Source organism: Pseudochaenichthys georgianus, chromosome 7 (genome assembly GCF_902827115.2).
Source record: "Pseudochaenichthys georgianus chromosome 7, fPseGeo1.2, whole genome shotgun sequence".
NCBI classification, from domain to species: Eukaryota; Metazoa; Chordata; class Actinopteri; order Perciformes; family Channichthyidae; genus Pseudochaenichthys; species Pseudochaenichthys georgianus.
In genome coordinates, this window is record NC_047509.1 from 13,105,361 (window position 1) to 13,127,964 (window position 22,604).

Genomic DNA, 22,604 nt, shown 5'->3' on the forward strand with positions numbered 1-22,604 from the left:
AGAAATGCACACACAATTATACCTCAATTTGCTGAGGTGCAGATGCAATTCTCCTCCCATTTTTGTCCACAACAACAGCTGACAGAGTGGTCTGACCAATAGAGGCGCCTTTCACCACGAAAACAGCTGTATCCACCTCTGTGGCCTGCGCTAATGGTCTGGAAAAAAAGACATTTCAACATTTACACGAAGCCTTTAAAAGTTCCTTCATCCTAAGCAACAAGTTTCACATTACTCACTTCAGAGAGACGATTGCGGAAGCTGCCGTGAGTTTAAGATTCATGAAATGGAAAAAGCTGACTGGGAAAGGCTTCTTATTATCATCCAAGACTCTGACATACGCTCTCACAGACTTGCCAATCTCCACCTGTAATAGAGAAGACACAAACCATAAGGGAAATAATCATTTTGGTTCACAGGGCAAACTTAACGACAGGCCAACTTCTATTAAAATTGCAAAGGGAAGTGCTAGAAGAAAAAGTCCATATTTAGTGTGTTTACGTCATTGAGACATTCCGGGAACGCATGTTACTGATGATAGGGATAATAATAATCTAGTCAAGCTGTGGCTGTGCCATCTAATATGAGGGATTATGGGGTGCTAAACTCACCTTGTCGACCACTCTCACATAAACCTCTAGGATGTCAGAAACGTGCACTGTGGCCTGGGCAGGCGCTGGAAAGGCCAGACAAAGGTCATGAACCATCACCTTCACCTCCCCTGGGTGGATGGGAGAGACCTGTGCAGCAAATCAAAGTGATACATCACAATCACATTTATCTGCATTCAATGGAGTAGTTGTGTACTTGAATCAATATCCTGGTCAGGTTATGCATTTGCGTTCTCTGTCAAAATCAACAGTACAGTTTGTCGTTAAAACAATGGTGTATTCCCATCACAGTCTAGATGGCCGTTCTTACCTGAGCTGTTCCTTGGGCCTCCTGAAAGAGCACGTTTGCGATCCCTTTCATACTGGTATTGACAAAGAAGTAGCCTGAACCTTCTCGCAGTGCCAGGTTCGCCTGAAAAACAGTTCATGCATGGTGAGGGCTTAAAATAGTAATACATTACATTACATTTAGCTGACGCTTTTATCCAAAGCGACTTACAATAAGTGCGTTCGACCAACAAAATACAAACTTGAAGAAAACAGAATCATAAAGTACATCAGGCTTCATAGAGCAAAAACATTTCAAGTGCTACTCAGCTGGCTTTAGATAAGCCAGTCCTTTATTAGTATATAAGTGCTTTGTTAGTAATTCTATCGCTCGAAGTGGAGTCGAAATACAGCTCAAAATGATTACATATTGCGGTCATTTCTTTCTGACAGGCATCTGGCCTTGCATAAGACATTAAAGAGGACCTCTGACCACACTCCCACTATAAAATCCTCTTACACAGGTCACTAACTGTTATTTAACCCCCACACCCGCCAAACACCGCTGTTATATCACACAGGATTAGGAGAGGGGGGCCCACTGAGGGGGATAATCTATCACGGTGCCCAGAGCAATCATTATTCACTTTTCAATTCATTCAGTTGTGACCGAAGGTGATGCAATTTAAAGTTTTTTTCTGCAAAATGTAATTAAAAAACATATCAATAATGGCACACAAAAAAAACGTATGAATAATGGCAAAAATATCAATTGAAAATTACTTTCAGTACAAGCCATGAAAAACATGTTTTGAGTCCATGTTCACCCTTGCTAAGACAGGACCCTGTGACATGTATGTGAGTGTGTGTGTGTCCGTCTCTTACCCGCACATCTGGATGGTTGTATATGGTAACCATCTCAGGAGAGACTGTCACATCCTCCACCAATAGCAGCTCCAGAGTGGCTGAGACTGGGGTCAAAGGGTCATACTATTTAGAAAGAGAAGAAGAGTTGAAACCAAGTTAGTGTTATGCTTACAACTTAAATAATATACAAACATCCAATACAGTAAGGTGGGTTTAAAATAGAAAAAGAGTTAGCTAAAGTGAAGTTTATTGGAAACCAAGCATCCCTGATAAAAGTCAGACCTGCACTCCGACTCCAAACGACACATTGAATCAAATAAATAACATTTCTATCACAGTTGGATCCAGTCAAAAACACCCGATATTGATCTGAGTTTGAGCTAAATGCTTACTGATCAAGAGTATATATACTTTAGGGATATTTTGGATAGACGTTGAGCTGCTTTGGCTGTTAGAGAGAAGGAAAGTGCAACACTTTTGGACATGTTTTAGTGGTTGAGTCACTTACTGGACTGGGAACTTTGGCTGCTGTGAGATGTAAGTCCTGGTAACCCAGAGCTGTCACAGTGATGGCAGCGGTGCCTGTTTGGTGATGTACAAGCACTGTCTGTCGCCCTGCAACAGAAAACAACAAACAAAACGTAATTAAACAAACAATCCAAACACTTGTCTAAACTAATCTATAAAAACAGAGAGAGGAAACACAACTAAAAAAAATGTACTCCCACTAATAGGTGAATGGATAATTCCCCGTCTGCCTCCGCAGTCTTAGAATTTAATTCGGCCTGAGCCTCCCTCCGAGCTTTGCCTCATTACTTTTCCAAATGTCTCAACAAAAGACTTACATTTAGCCGATAACCCACTCTTTCGGAAAAACACAACAAGAAAAAATAAGTCAAGTCACAGCGCTTTACCGTGGAGTTTCATCTGTTTGTTGCCGTCTTCAAACGGCTGCAGCTCCATGGGCAGAGTGGGCTCGATGCTGGCCAGCGACACAATGCTCGATTCCCACAGTATGCTCAGAGAGCTGAAGTTGTCAAACTTTCTTCCTTGTTCATCAAAAGCAGCCAAGTCCAAAATGGGATTACGGTAATTTGAAACAGGTACCTAGAAAAGTGTTGAATGAATTATGAACAAACAATTAAAATCAGTCAGCTAAAGATACTTCCTTTTATGTTTACAGGAGCCTGAAATGTGTTCATATTATTTGAAATATTTTCACAAGAGGTAAGTAATCAGTGTAAAACAAAGACCAGGTTTAAAAAGTAAATGTACGCAGCTAAACACATCAAGTGAGGCTTGTTGACGACATACACACCACTTGTTTGTTCTGCTGCAGCAGCGGGCAGGTCAGGTCCAGCTGTGGGCTGCTGTACACAGGGAGCAGGGTGAGGCGAGACGGGGGGGCGCACACAAACTTCACCACTGCCGGCTCCACAGCGGGATAAGGATTGGTCACACTGGCCTTGTTCCCCACCATTACCTCCAGCACCTGAAGAATGACATAATAACTGAAGCCGACGGCCACATGCTACAGTGCGGTGCTGTTTCTATAACTACTGAGAGCCATTACAGTCATACAGAAAGGACATAAGGTAGATAATGCAAGGTGGGATTTCAAGAAATTGTATTTATAGTCAGGGTACAAGAAATAAAAAGGGGTGAAATTGAACCATACAATTAATTTGGCTCCTTCGTGCATATTAAATAGAGACATTATGAGTTCCCACCTGTTCTCCCAGGGCCCTGCAGGTTGCTCTGACCCAGTGCTGGTTATAGTTGTGAGACGAGGGGCTGGTCAGGGTTAGGCTCACAGTGGTATCGTCCTCAGCTATAAGGTTGCAGAAGAACTTCGAGGGCTCTAAAACCCAAGGCCTGGGCCCGCCCTCGAACAACATGTCTTTAGAAGATCCCAGAGTCACCACGGCGACAGATACAGGGTCAATCGCCTGCCAAACAACATTCAGTTATTATGCAAACTTACAGCAGGACACTCATAAGAAATGCTTTCACAAATGTCAAACTAATGGAGAACCAACATGTAATAACGTAAGAAGTACGTGTGCAAATGATCATGGAAGGACCATTTTAAAACCAAGGAAAGATCCCTGAATTAAAAAATAAAAGCAGGTTTTTGTGCATCTGCTTGGCTATTCTAGTGTTAAGAGGATCTTAACTTTGCTGGCTGGGAAATGCGAAGCTAAAATCCTCAGCATTTCACAGAAAATAAATTGGGTCACACTTTAGCTGCCAGGGCAAAAGAAATGAAGAAACATCACAAAACGTCTGCAATATTTTTGAAGAATGCCACTCACTTCCAAAGTAAAAAATGCATGGCCTGTAGTGCATCAAAGAGCATGTTACTCTTCTGATAACCTTAATATAAGGAGAGCACAGCAGTATATCTGTGGCTCAGGAGTGACACAATGCTTAATGATAGGAGGTCATACTGTCAAATGAGTTACTCTACCACATTTAAAGTCACTGTGCAGCACTAGAGTCTTAGGGACGGGTGGCGCAGTGGTCTGTGCATCTGATCATCAGATCAAGGGGGGTGCTGGGGAACTCCAGTTCAAAACCCGCTCCTGCCGCCACTGCGTCAGGCCGTTGTGTCCTTGGGCAAGACACTTCACCCGGATTTGCTCCGGTGGGTATTGTCCACAGTACATGTATGATACTAATGTGTACTTGTAAAAGCGCCTCGATGACCGCGAGGCGGGAAGATGGACGGTGTGGCGCAGTGCGCTGTGCAATGATCATCAGATCAAGGGGTGAAACCCGGTGTGTCCTTGGGCAAGACACTTCACCTCCTGTGGGTATTGTCCACAGTGACCATTGCATGTATAAAAAATATGTGTAATATCTGTAAAGCGCTTTGAGCTATAATAAATGTAAGGAATTATTATTAGAGTCTAGGCCTAGAAAACAAATCCGTGTTACATAATTAAAATTCATAGAGTAACACCCAGGAGGAGAAATCTTTAACACTCGCTGATCATCTCTTTTCTGCCTTGATTATAGGGAGAGACTGTGTGCATGAACGTGTATGAATGTGCACGACTTTCTTCAAGGACAAAAGCTAATTGCTGAGATGAAAAGAATAAAAATCAAATCACAACAAATACTTCGGGCAGAGATGCCTCATGGCATTCAATAAATTAAATAAACAAATAAATACAACCCACAAGAAAAGTAACTCTGGATGCCTGGAGAATATCTATTAAGAGGGCAAACTGAAATGACTTTTATGATGAGCCCTGGTAGCATGAAGCCTTTGGACTCACTCTGAGAGGAAGATAAGCAGCAATAGTGATCTTGGCGCTGAGATGGACGTTGCCGTGGGTGTAGCTCACGGTGAGCACGGTGTACCCGGGGGCCAGGGCCTTGGCCGTCACCCCACTGCAGCGCTCCTGGCCTGGAGCCAGCCTCCCTGGGTTGAAGAAGCCAAGAAGAGTAAGAGAGAAAATGCAATACGATGACAAAGAACAAATAACTACAACAGTTCACCCAGGTGTTCTCATTTATCTTCCTTTCTTAAACCGCACTGGAGTACAGAAAGATCCGGCTATCTGTCCCAGCCCACACCTCTGATTAATAATACAAGATTTCAAAATGAAAAACGGTAGCTCTTGCTAACAGAGATCTTAAAAGAGATAAATGTTTTAATGAAGATTCTGAAAGCCATAAAAAAGTATAAATCCTTCAGAGAGAGTTGGAGAGGATTCAGAGCTATACGTTCGCTACCAGTATTATGTATTTGGTGTTATTAAGCTGGGCAACTATTAAGTGTCTACGGATAGTTACATACATTTTTAATATCTCTATTCTTACCACTGCAGTTGAGGACTGAATTGATTAAAAAGTTCCCAGCACTTAATGCTTGCATGGGAATTTGTATGGATAGTTACAAAATTACAGTAATTATATATTGCATCAGTTATCACTGAAACAACCACAGAGAAAACAAAGGGTGCCCCTCCTGCACCACCACTGGACCCAACAAAGCTCTATATCAGTAAGTAGATGACACATTTCAATTAAAATGAAGTCAACAAGCTAATTAACCTCCTTGTACAGTATAAGCCTCAAGCACATGCATGTTCAATCCAGTATTGCTAAATAAACAATACACACAAAACATGCATGCCTCTGGTTTAATTGGAAATTCACTAGCTAAGAGTCAATATCAGTCATAACGTGTATTGATTAACACTAAACAGCACTAAAGAGAGTCATTAAGAAGTGATGATTGAGCATCCTTTGGCAGGGACCTTAACCAAATGTTATTCTACCGTGTTCATGAATTAATTCAAATCAGATGAGCAGGACTCACCGCTTAGTAGTTGGAAGATGCCGTTGTTCTCCTCCTCGACCTGCAGGTCAAAGTGGGAGCAGTCACTCAACATGACGCGCTCCTTCTCCACCTCCACCAACAGGCCGAAAATCCTGAGAGGGAGGTCCAGGACCGAGCCCACCTTGGCCTCCACGGGGCAGGGGGCGAAGTCCATGGCAACAGGCTCAACAACATACACCTGAGAGGAAACAGGATTATAAAACAATGTAAAGACGCTGTTGGCTTAAATCTGGGCAACAACAACAACAACAACAACAACAACAACAACAACAACAACAACAACAACATGGAGTTTAACACAAATGTAAATGGTGTAATGTGCAATTGAATAATTGAGTTTTCTGAAAATTAGACATCATGGACTATAAAATTGAAAAAAAAATCTGTAATTAGGATTATCATTTGGGCCATAACGTTACTAAATAGCAGTTTGCTGTTTAGAAATCCGACAGTTTTCTCTGCCAATTTACCTTCATCTGCCCGAAGTGTAGTTGGTTTCGTAGATCATGAGCGTAAACGACACTGACGCCGATGTCACTGACTGTTGTCATCACGCCTTTCACCGTCACTGTGGCCACAGCTGTGTTGGACGAAGACCAGCTGAAATTTCCACTCCCTCCTGTCGCCTGTCGCAGGAAAAAGGAGTCATCACATGCCTCTGAATGACACCTCTTTAGTGGTAAAAGCAGCCATGAGTGTTATGGTAGAGTGTGAATAAGAGTAAAAGCTAGAAAGCCATACAGAAAGTGTCATATGAGTGACACGTTGTACCATTCATGGACCAGAATTTCATGTATTCTGAAAGAGAATAATTACCTTTATTGTGTACTGATAAGTTCCGACCCTGGGCTGCCATGGAAATGTCAAAATACTGGGACTAAGAACTATGGGGTTATAGATTTCTACATCCTGTTCATTGTGCACTGGGTTGGCGAGTGGGTGGACTCCTCCATTCTGAAAAAAGAACAGAGGCCACATGAAACAATCTGGCTTGCTCTATTGGAGTGAAAGAAAGGAGCAGAAGGGTAATGCAAAAAATGATTCTCCTGTTGAAGTACAGACTGAAATGGTAGAAAGTTCACTCACTTCATCCACAACAACTGTAAGAGTAGCATCAATGAGAGTGAGGCCTTCTTTGAGCGCTTTGACACGATTATAGGATCCATTCAGAGAAGACTCCAGGTGTTCAAAGTACTCCAAGGGGAAAGCAGTGCTCATGCGGACATTCTGCCAAAATCAAAACACACACAGATTGTTTAACTACTGCATTCGTATGACTCTAGAGAGGACTCCATGGATCAATCAATCAATCAATCAATCAATCAATCAACAACTGTATTAATCCCGCAAGGGGCAATTGGTTATGAGCAGCAGCTTAGGTCATGTACACAGGCAGGAACATACAGGAAGAAAACACACAGATGTGGATAATTCCAATTTACACTATAAATAGTTCATAGCTTCACAATAATAAATAAATAATCAAGTTAAAAGCCTTTTAAGAATTTAAAAGTTTGAGTGCAGAAGGGATGAATGATTTTGAAAAGCGATTAGTCTTTAGAGCAGGTAGAGCATATCTACGCCCTGATGGCAACAGACGAAATTCATGTGAAAGAACATGACCTGGAGAGTTCAGAATGCTCTCTGCTTTCCGCAGAATCTGTTGGTTCAGAAGGAATTTAAGTCTCTCTGTTTCACGCCGATGATCTTGGAGCAGGTTTTAACAATGCTGTTCAGGCTGGTCCTGTCTTTCAGTCAGGGGTGTCAAACTCAAGGCCCGGGGGCCAAATCCGGCCCTCGACTTCATTGTATGTGGCCCCGCAAGAGCTTGCATGTGGCAAGATAGAATATAATATGTTAATTATTATGTAATTATGTGTATCGCAGCAGTAATATTCCAAACAAAGTGCCGCGAGCGATTAAACGAGAGAAAAACATTGTGGATGCGCAAAAACTCATTCTTTCCACCAGTATGCGTTTGACCTTTTATTTCCAAAGCAAACATTAAATAGTCCATATCCATATGCGTATATTCTTTTATGCGTGCGTGCGGTCAACAAAACATTGCCTTCTCCCCCTCACTCCCCCTCCATCTATCACAAAGTGCGCAGGTAAAAGCAACCGGATACAACCGCAAATGTCATCACACAAATCCAATGACACGCCCACCACCTATAGTGACTCAAAAACATGTACCGTAACAAAATGTCCCACAATGCATCTCATTTTGTGACATGCACACTGAAGAGACTTGCAATTATTTGCCCTAGACTTCTACTTTTCAGACGTAGTTAATGATGAACTTATTACACTATCCAATAATATTACAATGCAGACGCAATAATGTAATACATTATTTTATATATTTATATATAGTCTTAAAGTTTTGCACTGCCTTTTAATACTAGTTGAACATAACATTTTGATATTTGTATGTGTTTTTATATGTTTCTAGTTATTGTGCTTTTATCTTGTTTTTAATGATTGTTTTATTATTTTATATGTGTTCCCTGTAAAGCACTTTGGTCAACTGAGGTTGTAGTAATAATGATACGTGAAAGATTTACTGGCTACACGGTCAAAGAACACTTTCTGATTTTCACCTGTAATGTCATATTATCTAGCAATACATACAGCATTCACAGACAGAAAAACATTGGAACAATTTAACAGTGGTTTTACTGAAGCATACTTACATCAGAGAGGTAGATCTTATAGCCAGATTTATCAAAGACTTCGATGACGATATCATATACTCTGCCTGTTTCCAGAACCCAGCTGTCTCCTGGCTGAATTTTAAACCCTGAGCAAATCAAACAGAGAAATAAAGATCAGCAACATCTTTCAAAACAATTTAACTTTGAAATCATTCTTAGAAAGTTCATGTTTTTAAACAGTAAGAGAGAGAAACAGACCTAGGTATCCTGGTTCAACCACATACAGAGTGCTGTTGGGTAGGCGAGACACTCCTTGCATTCGAAGGCCTGAGGATAGCTATTAAGGAAATGTCACTCATAGACAATATGCACACATATGCATTACCCTACTCCAATTAGTACTACTCCACTGGTAACAGATAAACAAGTTTCATTGTAAAACACCTTTATCGCTGCAGGTAAGACAAGTTCCCAGTTTATTAGCAGAAGATGTGAAAGCGAAAATCATGACATTAAAGCATCATCATAACGGCTACAGAGAGCAGCAAGGATACTTTTGTGATCCAGCACCACGTTGATGTGTCCAAGTTGAATTGCTGTAACTGTGGAAGTGCTTTGATCCAGACTGGCCACAGAGACGTCTGGGTTTCCATTAGTGCCGATCACACTGTTCTGGACGTGCAGTTCATACTGATCACAGGGCATGGAGAGCTCTGGAGGAACAAACACACATTAGTTTAAAAGCTGGCTCCTCTGTACGAGAAACTGAAAAAAAGGGCCTAGCTTCTTCACTCATCTGGTGACAGGGAGTGAAATCAATGACTCAACTCCATTTTTGTGTCATATTTAAATTAAACAGAATCAGAACAGTAGGTTAAGTTATAGTAAAATATGGATTTGACTCATCACTGAACAGACCTGTCATCGTGCCCTGTCTTATCTTCAGGACTTTGTATCGGATGGAAGTTCCCGCCAGTAGGTAGACATCGTGTGCAGGGCTCAGGAGGATGTTCTCTAGAATCAGCAGCTTCACCTCCGCAGCACCCACATCCTGTGGCACAGTTACCGTAGTTACAGTAAAACACAACATTAGCTTCCCGCCTTAACAAACTGGCTGCAGTGGTCAAATTAATCATATACATCTGTTGGTTAAGTTTTGAATATTTTATTACTGAAATTAACTTCTTTGTTGGGCAACAGCTTCATGATTGTATAACTCAGGTAGAGGCATAGCATGATAACAAGAAATGTGGGCGACAATTATTTAACAAAATGGAAAACCAGCTTAACTGTCACTACTGCTGTGTCATCATATACAGAGGCAGGGAGGGTCTCGTTACTAGAGTGCAATCTTTTGCTATTTTTAGACGTGTGCATCTTAGGAGATAAGCTATCACACTAGGGTTGGGAACCGAAACTCGGTTCCAGATGAGAACCGATAAGAAAATGCCGGGTACCCATACAAAATACACAATTTCGGTTCTGCTTAACGGTTCCTAAACGCGGTAGACCCTGTATTCCACCGGGTCCATCTGCGCCATGGGTCCGTCACCGCCGTGGCACAGCTATTGTGCAATACATTTGTATTGCATGCAGAGGTCGCGTTAACCGAATATTTTCGGAAAATATGAAAGCAGTCCGTCATTTTGACGGATTAGAACAATTTCGGAACAGCGCCAAAGTTTCGCTAACGGTTCACGAGCCCCCCGTTGACAGTTCACGACTGTGCTCCCCCCCCCCCGTTGACAGTTCACAAACGTGCTCTCCCCCCCGGTTGACAGTTCTCTCTCTCTCCCCCCCCCCCCCCCCAGAGTGTAAAGGCCAACAGGTAATACTGAATTTTGATGGAAATTTTACGATCCTGTCCGTCAAAATGACGGGCAGTGAAAAGGTCTAGCGCAACCTCTGATTGCATGTATATTTTTTATTTGTAAAAATGTCAGTTAAAGCTTAAAAGAATAAAGATATTGTTGTTATCTAAAGGTTTGACCCCTTTATTTTACAATTTTGGAATCGAAACGGGGAATCGATAAGAACCGGAATCAATAAGCAGAACCGGAATCGATACATTTCAAACGATACCCATCCCTATATCACACTAAAGGCAGAACTAACTAGAACTTTTTGTACTCTTCTTAGACCGTCTATAACTGCCAAGAAATAGATCCTTTGTATCCTCTTAACAGCTTACCTTGTACAATGGCTCTTGTATTTTGGCCTTTAGTTTAGCATGTCCCGTTTTCAATCCTGACACCAAAATAATATCGCCCTGTTTCCCGACACGCTCCATTTCAGATATGTACGCAGGGGGAGTGTAGGTGGACTCTGAGAATTTAAGTACCCTTGAGAAGAGAAAAGAGACATATTAGAAAACTCAGTTTGGTCATTTGCATGTGACCTCAAGAAATATTCAATTTCAGAAGAAGACGAACCAAGAAGTAAAACATGAACTTGACACGACTTTGATAAAACAACAGGGTCACTATATTGTAGGTTTTATGGTTAGGTTAGAATGTCAATGTCGGTTGATAACTCTGAAAACAGTCTGTTCAGTAAAGAGAGAGTGCTGTATTAACACAGGAAAGCCTACCGTAATGAATTGTAAGAGTCAGAGATTCCATTCACATCTACATCCTTCACTAAGGACCAGTCAAACACTAGACCTGCAAGGGTGCTGAAGGTGTTTCCTGCAACACAAACAAGACAAGAATAAGACATTTTAAGAATTTTCTTATCTAAATACATTGGTATTTGCAATTTAGTAAGAAGCAGAGGATGTCTACACAGACGTTTCAACTTGTGTTATAAGCCTGAGGTCACATTATGCTAAAATGTATAATGTCTACTGAGCACAAATGTCTAAGGCTCCTGGCAGTCGAATTAACCAAAATCAAACCAATAGGCATTTCATTAAGGGAAACTTGCTGTGCTTTTGCAATCTACTTCATCCGAGGAATATAAAATGCACTCTTAAGGCAAAGCAAACAAAAACAAAGCACCAGGCCCTGGAGATATCATCAGAAAGAATCAGGCTATAGCTACAGCTCATTGAACTAAGTGTGTCTGGCTTAAATGAAACCGGTTGAACAGAACAAACGCAGCCACCTCACAGTAGCAGCCTGAGGGGAAAGAAAATGCTGCCTACAGCCAGCTCACTCGTCACTCTGACAGGTCTTTTGTGCTGTGGACTTAAGGATAGGATCATTGAATAACATAACAGTATTGCTGTTAAACATAAGGTGATATTATTTAAATCATCCCTATTACGTCATCCCGTGGTGAGCCAGCATATGTCACCTTCAGAGTCCAGTGCATGAATTTTGAGTGCCAGTGGTGAGTCCTCGAGATGAAGCTCTCTGGTGGTCGACACTATCTGGATCTCACTGATGATGTCCACAATGGCGTCACAACGCAGCACCTGTCCTGTAACTGCATGGTTGAGGGGACAAAACATCACATACACAGTTAATATGGAACAGGACAATAATATTGCACTTTCACCAAACCAAGAGGAGCCCAGAATGAAATGGCTAAGTGTCTTATTTGAACAGTAATTTTAAAATAGCAGTAGTAATTCTTCTAGAGCAGGGGTCACCAACCTTTTTCAGGATGAGAGCGACTTTCAAAAAAATAAAACAAGCCAGGGGCTACTTTTGCTCCTCTTTTTTTTGTTTTTTGCAGTGTATATATTTAGCACATTTTAACATTATTATATGCTTACCTTTAACCTTTGTGTGCTGTTTGGGTCTGTGGGACCCGTTTTCAGTGTTTACTAAAAGACAGTGTAAGCTATTTAATTATTTGAACCTGCTTTATTTGAGGGGGACACCTCACATCCTCTAGGGGGGTCCGGGGGCATGCACCCCCGGGAAGATTTTTTTTTTTTTTTTTTTTTTAAATTGTTGAAGTTAAAAGCATCAATCTGGTGCACTTTCAGCCCAAAATGAATTTCTGTATACAGCTCTCAACACTCATGTGAAAGGGAGCTGTATACTTTTCAATAATCCAAACATCTTTAGAATATGATCACAACCAATAACAAATCATTTAAACTTGTTTATTCTTATCTTACCTAGTTAGCATTCTTTCTTTCTATTTATGCATATTTTACTAATCACTCCCCTTTTAAACTGTTTTTTTTTTTTTACTGTCCTATAGTACACATTAGAATGATTTCTTACTTTATCTATATTAAATAGATAAATCTCTATTAAATAGATAAAGGTGTGCTCTCCCTAGCTCTCTCTCTGTGTCTCGTTCACTCACAGAGGCTGTGTGCTCCTCCGTGGCGATGACGGCTAGCGTTAAAAAATAATAATAAACATATTTGTAAAGTGGGATTTCGACGGGATTTCGAAAAATGGGGGGGGACATGTCCCCCCTGTCCCCAGTGGAAATTACGCCATGCGTGTGTGTGCGTCAAGTGCAATAAATATATATGCAAGTTGCAACACACACACAGTAAAACTCTGCCCCTCATGTGTGGTATAGGCTGGCATGACTAGGCTGTTCAATGGGGCTGATGTGTTGGGTAGATTCTGCCAGAAGGAAAATCACGGTCAAACTCCTTATGAAGCGGTGAGCTGCCACATTGCTTTTCTTCCCGACTGCAACACTGGTCCCGCAAATCAAGCAAGAACGTGATTGGTCGATATTCATTGTGGGGGTGGGGGGAGGAGGGATGATAGATAGATAGATATAGAGTTGTAGTAAGTAGATAGAGTTCGCTATGATTGAGGTTTTGTTTATGCATTGGGTCGATTCTTTTTAATTACATTTCCTTTTTTGCTTTGTGTATTTTTTACAATTTGGATTTGCTTGGCGAGCTATTTTCAGAACATGCCCCGCGGGCGACTCACGTTGCCCCTGCGGGCGACTAAGTGTATGGAAATAGCAATGGAGGCTGATAGCAACAAAGCATGCTGCACTCTACAGGTATCAATCATGTCAAATGTTGTGGCTTTTAAAAGGCTGCTAAGTGGGCTGTTGCATTACTGACTATATCAGGTAATGTTTGGGAAAACTTAAAAAAGGTGAAGCGAGTTGGCCACATTATTCAGCAATTGGAGTCCGAACAGTAAGTCTGACTTTGTTTGGTTTGTTTAAAAAATACTTTTAAAGATGTATGCAGTTCTATGGTGGCCCTGAAGTGCAAGACACCACAGCATTTCACAAAACGCCACAGCATTTCACATTGGACGGAAAGGGTATTCCTTAGGGAACACTTCTTGTTTGTGATTGGACAGAGCCAACCATAGAAGCCAGTGTGAGAAAAAGTTTTTAGAGAGTACTTGTCCATGGACAAGTGAGTTTGGCAATGTACTTGTCCGAATACATTTTTCACTCGTCCAGAATGGACAAAAATCGGGGCCACTGGAATCTTCTTCTTCGTCATCGTATTTTACATTTTACCACGGTTTTTACGACACCGCTCAACGTAAGTGAGCGGTAAGATTTTACTGCATTACACATAGGGTTGGGTATCGTTTGGATTCTAACGATTCCGGTTCTGCTTTTCGATTCCGGTTATTTTCGGTTCTCGATTCCGGTTCTTTGAGAGGGTCAAAATAAGTCAAACTGGGAGAAAAATATATTTATGAAAACATTAAGTCAAATCTGTATTCCTATTTACAAATCACTTCATACCGTTTAATTTCTTACAGTTATTGAATACAATTATATAAAAATAATCTCTGTATTGTTTAGTTAGTTCTAAGTGGTGCAGTTTGAGAAAGTACAACTGGCCCAGTGTCCTCTGATGTTACACTGCAACCTGCCTGTGAGACACAGTCCAACCACACATGTCCAACACATAGGATATAACCTAATAATAATAATAATACATTATATGTATAGCCTACAGGCCTAGCGCTTTTCTACAACTCAAAGACGCTTGCACGCTTACACATGTCCTGCTACACACAGCTGCAGCTGCCCAGCTGCTCACTGTTTGTAAAAGTAAATAAATAGTATTTTCATTTCAATAATGTACTTTCTATACCCTGCTTCATAAACAATACTGACATCCCTGTGCTCCTCCGAGTCTGGGGGTCCGGGGATGTGAGGACAGCGCGAGGACACAGACAGGGAGGGAGGCTGCTTCACTTCATAACGTAACCGTGCAGCGATCAGCTGATACGGAGCATAGAGAGAGAGAGAGCTGCAGTCCGCGGGGCTCGGCCTCGGCTCCTGTCCTCACAACTCTTATTAATCCCGGTACCGGACATTTGTTATTTGTTCCTACTCGGAACCGAGTTTTGCTTCCCAACCCTGCCACTGTGCTACACTTCCCGTCCGCTCCGCCCCACCCCCATCTAACTGTACAGAAAGCGGCGAGATGCATTTCCTTAGGAATCGACAAGCAGAACCGAAACTAACACTTCTAAACGAACAATGGCGGACACGTACAATTTGCGAATGAGTTCTGCCTTTTGTAAACTGAATGTATCAATAATTTGTCAATAAATCAGGGCGAAAAACATCACTTGTCCGCCGGACAAGTCAATTGAAAGATCTACTTGTCCGATATTGTAAATAACACGTCCCGGACGGTGGGACGTGTACTTTTTCGCACACTGGAAGCACTGCTGTGATTGGTTGTTTTTGCTGCCAGTCAAGAAATGACGCTTCGTGATTGGTCAACACATCAGCCGTTAGCTGTTAGCACACACTCAGAGCTCACAGCTCCTCATATCTGTTCAGAAACTGGACAAAAGTTAAACATATACAAAACACAGACTGTCTATGTCATGGCGAATACAGTCGCTGCTTTATTTATGTCTGTATGACGTTGTTGTGAGTGTGGACGGAGCAGCTCCAGGTTAGTTTAGCCTGATCGATCCGATTCCGATAGGATTTACATGGAGATACGGCCCGCGCCCTCTCCAGCGTCTTGTTTGAATGACAGGAGCAAACACAGAATTAATGCTTTATTAATTCATGGTTTTTAAGGGGCTTATCTCCATGTAAATACTATGGTAGACCACCCAATATTCGCATCGCTCTAATCGCTCGAGTTTCACCGTGCCTGTCAGCTGTGTTTGCTCCTGTCATTCAAACAAGAGGCGCTGAGAGGGGGCGGGGCATATCTCCATGTAAATCCTATGGGAGATACCAACTACAACAAAATGAACATATTTTACCGAGATTTATTTGTAATACACGTTTCAAAGTGATGCCGAAGTAACTACATACTGATAACGGTTAGTAAAAACCATGAATTAACGCTTTGACAAGTCTGCAGATAAGACGGCAGGCGAAAAGCTTTTAAAATGTGTGTTTTCTGAATAGAATCGGATCCATCAGGCTAAACTAACCTGTAGCTGCTCCGTCCACAACAACAACCTCATACAGACATAAATAAAGCAGCGACTGTATTCGCCATGACACAGACAGTCTGTGGTTTGTACATGTTTAACTTTTGTCCAGTTTCTGAACAGATATGAGGAGCTGTGAGCTGTGAGCTAAGCACATCAGCTTAGTGTGTGCTAACGGCTGATGTGTTGGGACATATTTCGCTGTCGGGTGTTGACCAATCACGAAGCGTCATTTCTTGACTGGCAGCAAAAACAACCAATCACAGCTAGGGGTGTTGAAAATAATCGTTTCTACGATGCATTGCGATGCGGACGTGGACGATTCAGTCTCGATGCAGTGACGGAAGATAATCGGTTATAGAGTAGTAACGTTGCTTCCTGATTTTCCGGCCGCGGCTTTACTATAACGTTTTTTCTGTCACTTTAATATCAAATCGGTCGGTGACGCAGAGATCAGGGAACAGACGTGACAGCGGCACAGCAACACCGAACACGGAGCAGTCTGCTTTATCCACCAACACAAGAACACCAGTCCAGAACCAACAGCAGAAGGACCCGCTCTGAATCACTCCTTGTCGCTGCGGCTCAGAGACACAGACAGGGATTTATGTTTTTCAAACATAATCGCGTTACAATCATGTCAGGTTTTTGGTGGATTTAATTAAGTCTTGGATTGCAAAGTATGAATGTCCTCTAGCAATTTCCAGACGATATATACGTGTATAAAGTTTGTGAAGGCAGGAGGAAAAAAGCTTCCGCGATCACCGTCTCCTCTGTTCCTCCAAGCCCCGCCCCCTCCCTGAAAATAATGAGTGACCTGCTGATAGTGACCCGATAGAAACTTTATTATTCACTTAATCACTGAGATATAATGAAGCTAATTTAATCTCATACATTCATGGGATTTATGTAACAGTAAAACAGAGAATGTAAGTGTGCACCCACATGCAGTATTTTTGTTTGTATATGCTGTTGTAAATACTCCTGTTGTCTGCTGTGTTCAGACTCAAGTCCTGTGTGTGATGCCACATTCAGGACATTCAGTGTCCTTTCTTTAACAGAAGGCCGTTGCTAGAAGCTGCAGCTAGACTGCAGAAGGCAAGGCAAGTTTATTTATATAGCACTTTTCAACGCAAGGTAATTCAAAGTGCTTTACAAAAAAAAATGAAAGACATTAAGCATTAAAAAAGATAAAAGTTACAGTGCAGTCTAAAATATGAATAGTTCAATTAAACATTACAAGAAAAAGTACATGGATAAAAGTTACAGTGCAGTTTAAGATATGAATAGTTCAATTAAAAGCAGCGACAAAAAGAAAAGTCTTCAGCCTGGATTTAAAAGTAGTCAGAGTTGCAGCGGACCTGCAGGTTTCTGGGAGTTTGTTCCAGATATTTGGAGCATAATAACTGAACGCTGCTTTACCATGTTTAGTTCTGACTCTGGGGACAGAAAGCTGACCAGTCCCTGAAGACCTGAGAGATCTGGATGGTTCATCATTTAGCAGGAGGTCAGTAATGTATTTTGGGCCTAAACCATTCAGTGCTTTATAAACCAGCAGCAGTATTTTGAAATATATTCTTTGACACACAGGAAGCCAGTGTAAAGACTTCTGACTGCAGAAGCATTAGCTTTTTGTTTTTGAGGATGGAACAACTTCACACATGGAGGCTAGACCTATACAATTCATTTATTTTGGTTTATAAATTAATGTCAAGACATTTATGTTATTGATTTCTGAAGCACTTTCTAAATAATAAAAAGAAAGTTCATATGTATTTACTGCATGTATGCATTGATGAAAAATAAGCCATGTGCAGTAATATAGAAAATTGAGGATGCAACGCATTGGTATGAATCGTGATGCACCGTGATGCACCGGGATATCGAACCGAATCGAATCGTTGACAGGATAATCGTAATCGAATCGTGAGACCAGTGAAGATGCACAGCCCTAATCACCTTAGTGCTTCTCTGGCTGGCTCTGTCCAATCACAAACAAGAAGTGTTCTCCCTAAAGGAATACCCTTTCCGTCCAATGTGAAATGCTGTGGCGTTTTGTGAAATGCTGTGGTGTTTTGTGAAATGCTGTGGTGTTTTGTGAAATGCTGTAGTGTCTTGCACTTCAGGGCCACCGTACAGTGCAGCCAATGGGTCTGATTTTCCTGATTTAAAAACAAAGCTGCAAGTTATCAATGACTGTCCACCAGTGCAACATCATGCAACAGATGTCATGAAGTATTACACAATAGCAAAGACAGAATAAGGGGAACAAAATTAAATTATGAAAGAAAAGGGACATATTTCATCATACACCATTTTGCTAACGTTGCACCCGGAATAGTAGACTCATGTTCCGTGGCTTAACCTACTATTAGCTTTTAGTAACCATTTTAATAACGTTTATTACACGGCTTAGTTGTATACTCGATTCTGATTGGTCAATTCAGAACATGTGACACGTTGTTAATACAGTAGAACAGACCGCTGTCAAGGACTATAATGACCGCTGCTAAGGACGATCAAGAAAAAGAAAGAAAAATAGGTTATAAGACGGAGCACTGGACTTCAGATAAATTAACAGAAGAAGGCAGACAGGAAGTAAATAGCTTTGCATATTATTTGTATAGCAACCATGTATTTACCAACATCCTCAGCCAGTATGATGCTGGTCAGTCTGGAGTGCTGGGTGGAGAGAGCCTGGAGGACAGCCTTCCTGGAGCAGCCTCTCCCAATCTCCTCATCCACAGCCTGGATGGAGGCCACCTCTGGTCTGGTGGAAGACCTGGAAGAATAGGACCATAAACCAATAAGGTTATGTACATAGGTGGAGAAGCCATATAGTTATGTATTTCTCACAGTAACAATGTTGCACTTGATGATCATTATAAGGTAGGAAATACATTTTCATAATGGGGAGGAGTTCCATCTTTCCTGTAAACCTGGATGGCTTAAATATGCAAACAGAAGAAAAGCTAAAAGAGGAAATCAGAAATTGATATTCAAGCAGTTTAGCTCTTTTAAGGCCCACACACACTGTGAGGAAGTGACTACAGTGTATACAGGATAGCTAACCATGTGGCCTCACATGCCCCGTGCAATCTGACACTCCTTCACAAAGCATGCCCTCAGATCCCCTTCTACTTCACTCTACTCACCATCTGTAGCAACCTTCAGTAGTTTCCAACGTGAAGTTGATTCTCGTGCTTCTGGCAAACGGTAGCAACACTTTGGGAATGTTTAATTTTGAAGAACCGTTAACTAGGATAACGGTTATTAATAATAACAAAACCGACACGGGTAGTCTTAACGAAATCATTTCCATTACATTCCAAGATTTATTGGCAGGGATCCCAACGGTCGAATGAATGAACACCACGTTTGTGTACTAGCTAAACTTCCTCCGTCACAGTAATGTAGCTAGTGGTGCAGTGGTTTTAAAGTTGTGGCTCTGGGACGGAGGTTTAGAAGAGCTAACATCGCTACTGAAGCTATTTCAAACACACGCCGTCTTCCGGTTCAGTTTCAGTTTGTGTCAGATTTAACAGAAAGCACATGAATATGATCAGTTACCAGTCCTCTAGTTCAGGATCCTCGCTCTGTTTATCATTGAAGACAGCCTGAAATACGCAGCGACCAGTTTCAAATCCCAGTGTTAAATTAATGTTTACACTATTTTACAATAGCTTAAAATACTCATACAAATACGCGCCATTAGCAATAATTGGACTTTCAGTGTGCATGCCGGGAGTACTGGGTCGACGTCATCGACAATGTGAGCAACATGGAGGATGACGCTCTTTCTTAAAGGTACAGGGTATGTTTTTATTTCCTGAATTGAGTGAATACAAAATAAATAAATTGGAAAAAACTCATATTGCAAGACATGATTACTAAATAGTCTAGAATAGTTCCTGAAAAGGCGCACTTTGTTAACAGCTTGTTGTGTTTGTGGTATCTTATTTAATAAGCAATACTAAACTACAAAAGTTAACATTAAACATGCAAGGCTTTTACATTATTAGTGAAACTGCCCCATGGCCGCCCTGTCAGAGGTGTGGATTATAGAATTATACATTATTTAAATAAATGTTGCTTTCAATAAGCATAGTATCCCCATTTGGCATAATCCGTTCCAGGGATGTAGTAGGGAACAAGTAAATTGACTCCAATTCAGGTTCAAGGCCATTTAGATACCACATCATATAGGCACACATATACAATTAAAATCCAACCCAAAAGCCCTTAATTGATTCAGAGGTGTGTGTAGATTTACGGCTCTTGTAGGGGTGCTGTGTCATATACAATTACTTGTTTCTAATATAATGTCCCTCTTATACTATAATTAGTGGTAGACAGAGTTTTAAACAACAAAAGCAATCAAATACAACACCATCAAAAACATACATCGAAATGACCTTTAGGTTAAACACTTCACTTACACAGTGTAAAAAAGATAGGATTCATTGCTTACATTTGCTCGAGTTATAACTTAAAGGTTCAGTCAATCCTTGACACTCAGCCAATAGATCTACCTGTCCATTGACTCCAACCACGTAAGATAAATGACAGACATTAGGACAAGCCAAGCAAGAAATGTCTGCTCTGCATGGTGAGTAATTGTGAAGAGAAGACCATTTAGAAGTTGGCTGACACAAGTAACTGAATCATTTGTGAAAAGTTTGATTGATTTAGTTATTGTTGGTATTTGTATTGTTTAATAATAAACTGTAAAAATGTGAACGTTTTGTTGCCAGTCATTCTTGCATTGCAATGTTTAAGTACACCCAGAGTTTGGCTGTCTGGGACTTCAGCATTCAGTCAAGAACATGGAGTCTACAAATGTTCACCCCTAGGTGTCACTGACAGCTACCTCACCCATGCAAGGGTGATGACTGCAAAGAGAAAAAGATAATTTATTATAAGATATGGCAACATTTTTTTTTAAATATCACTAGTGCTCTTCAACAATGCAATATTTACCAAAACATAAAAGGGCTTAAGAATATTGGCAAATAATTATGAGACATGTGTGACAGTGTAATGCTGTGAACAACTCTTGTTTGTGTGTGAGATCATTTTTGGATTTAAAATTGTTCCTGAGATAGAATGTGAATGTTAGTTACATTTTTTATCTTACCATCGATGGCTCCATTGTCAACCCCTCCACTCACATCCGTAACCTTGGCATCATCCTCGACCCCACCCTCACTTTCCTCCCTCACGTCAACCAGGTCACAAAAAACGCATTCTTCCATTTAAAGAACATCCCCGCATTAGACCCTCCCTCTCATCGACCGCTGCTGAAACTCTGACCCATGCCTTTATAACATCCCGACTGGATTACTGCAACAGCATACTTCTTGGATCACCTGCATTCACACTAAAAAAACTTCAAGATGTCTAAAACTCAACTGCCCGCTTGCTCACCTCCACCCGACGCTCCAACCACATCACCCCTATCCTCCATGACCTCCACTGGCTCCCCATCAAACACCGCATTGACTTTAAAATATTACTTTTCACTTTCAAAGCCCTCAACAACCTTCCCCCCCCCCTACCTCTGTGACCTCATCCAACGACACAACCCCACCCGTCGCCTCAGGTCTGCTGAAGCTAACCTACTGCAGTCCATCAGGACAAAGCTCCGTACCTGGGGTGACAGGGCCTTCGCAGCAGCCACCCCCACACTCTGGAACTCCCTCCCCAGCCACGTCAGATCCGCCAACACTCTCACATCATTCAAACAATCCCTCAAAACTCACCTTTTCACTCTTGCCTTCAACTCCTAATCAACTAACCCATTGCCCTTATTCCTCCTAGCTTAGCACTTTCTACTTTTGTTGTTATTTTGTTTTACTTGCCTGTAAGCGCTTTGAGCACCAGGAAAACGCTTTATAAATGTAATGTATTATTATTATTATTATTATTATTATAATTATAATCTGAGATAAATTGGCTGCATTACTTCTGATCCATTCTTTCATCCGCTTTGAAGTGATTACAGATGTTCTCCTCCTTGTCTGTGCCTCTCATTTTTCCAGACACAGAGAGATGCACAGCTTGATTAGCAAATACACTGTGGTTTTGAAGTGTTTTACATGCTGCTTCGTGCCAGAGGTGACATATTGTTTGAGTCAGAATACATTAGCAATGAAAGCCCATCACTGGCTAGTGCTGTGTCGCAAATGACTGTCTTTGATGACAACTGTAAGGGAAACTTCCGTGTAGCAATGCAGTGGGAGTCACCGACTCAGGAAGGAGACACGGTAGAGCAGGAGCTTTGATGTCAAACACTGGAGGTTTATTTGGAGTTAAGGCCGGAGGATTCACATCACAATCACAGCAGTCACGGTCTGACTGCACGGGTGGATTGCCACGTCAATTCTGGAGCGCCTCTCTCTCGTTAGCCCATTTAACTGGTTTCACAGAGTAATCAACATATTTTGATAAGATAGTTTAAACAGTTGGGCACACTGAGTCACTTGCGTCCGTCACTTATGGCCTCGAAGGTGTCATACCTTGGAGTCCACAA

The 22,604-nt window shown here is 41.4% G+C and overlaps 1 protein-coding gene across 2 annotated transcripts in view; it reads right to left on the reverse strand.

Moving 5' to 3' along the window:
* The window catches only part of nup210 (nucleoporin 210), a 34,785-nt gene extending 14,965 nt beyond the window's left edge, over positions 1–19,820 (reverse strand). For both annotated transcript variants that reach the window (XM_034086955.1, XM_034086954.1), the window contains exons 1-23: positions 19,228–19,820; positions 18,715–18,854; positions 12,054–12,185; positions 11,347–11,443; positions 10,948–11,098; positions 9,675–9,807; positions 9,311–9,469; positions 9,015–9,083; positions 8,796–8,902; positions 7,186–7,326; positions 6,916–7,053; positions 6,570–6,725; positions 6,079–6,277; positions 5,030–5,175; positions 3,476–3,694; positions 3,064–3,237; positions 2,660–2,852; positions 2,254–2,360; positions 1,764–1,868; positions 922–1,023; positions 612–740; positions 240–367; positions 23–158 (exon numbers count right to left, since the gene is read on the reverse strand). In XM_034086955.1, the coding sequence (XP_033942846.1) occupies positions 23–158; positions 240–367; positions 612–740; positions 922–1,023; positions 1,764–1,868; positions 2,254–2,360; positions 2,660–2,852; positions 3,064–3,237; positions 3,476–3,694; positions 5,030–5,175; positions 6,079–6,277; positions 6,570–6,725; positions 6,916–7,053; positions 7,186–7,326; positions 8,796–8,902; positions 9,015–9,083; positions 9,311–9,469; positions 9,675–9,807; positions 10,948–11,098; positions 11,347–11,443; positions 12,054–12,185; positions 18,715–18,854; positions 19,228–19,394 (3,228 nt within the window). In that variant the 5' untranslated portion in view covers positions 19,395–19,820. The remainder of the gene's footprint in view (positions 1–22; positions 159–239; positions 368–611; positions 741–921; positions 1,024–1,763; positions 1,869–2,253; positions 2,361–2,659; positions 2,853–3,063; positions 3,238–3,475; positions 3,695–5,029; positions 5,176–6,078; positions 6,278–6,569; positions 6,726–6,915; positions 7,054–7,185; positions 7,327–8,795; positions 8,903–9,014; positions 9,084–9,310; positions 9,470–9,674; positions 9,808–10,947; positions 11,099–11,346; positions 11,444–12,053; positions 12,186–18,714; positions 18,855–19,227) is intronic.
* Positions 19,821–22,604: the final 2,784 nt, after the last annotated feature.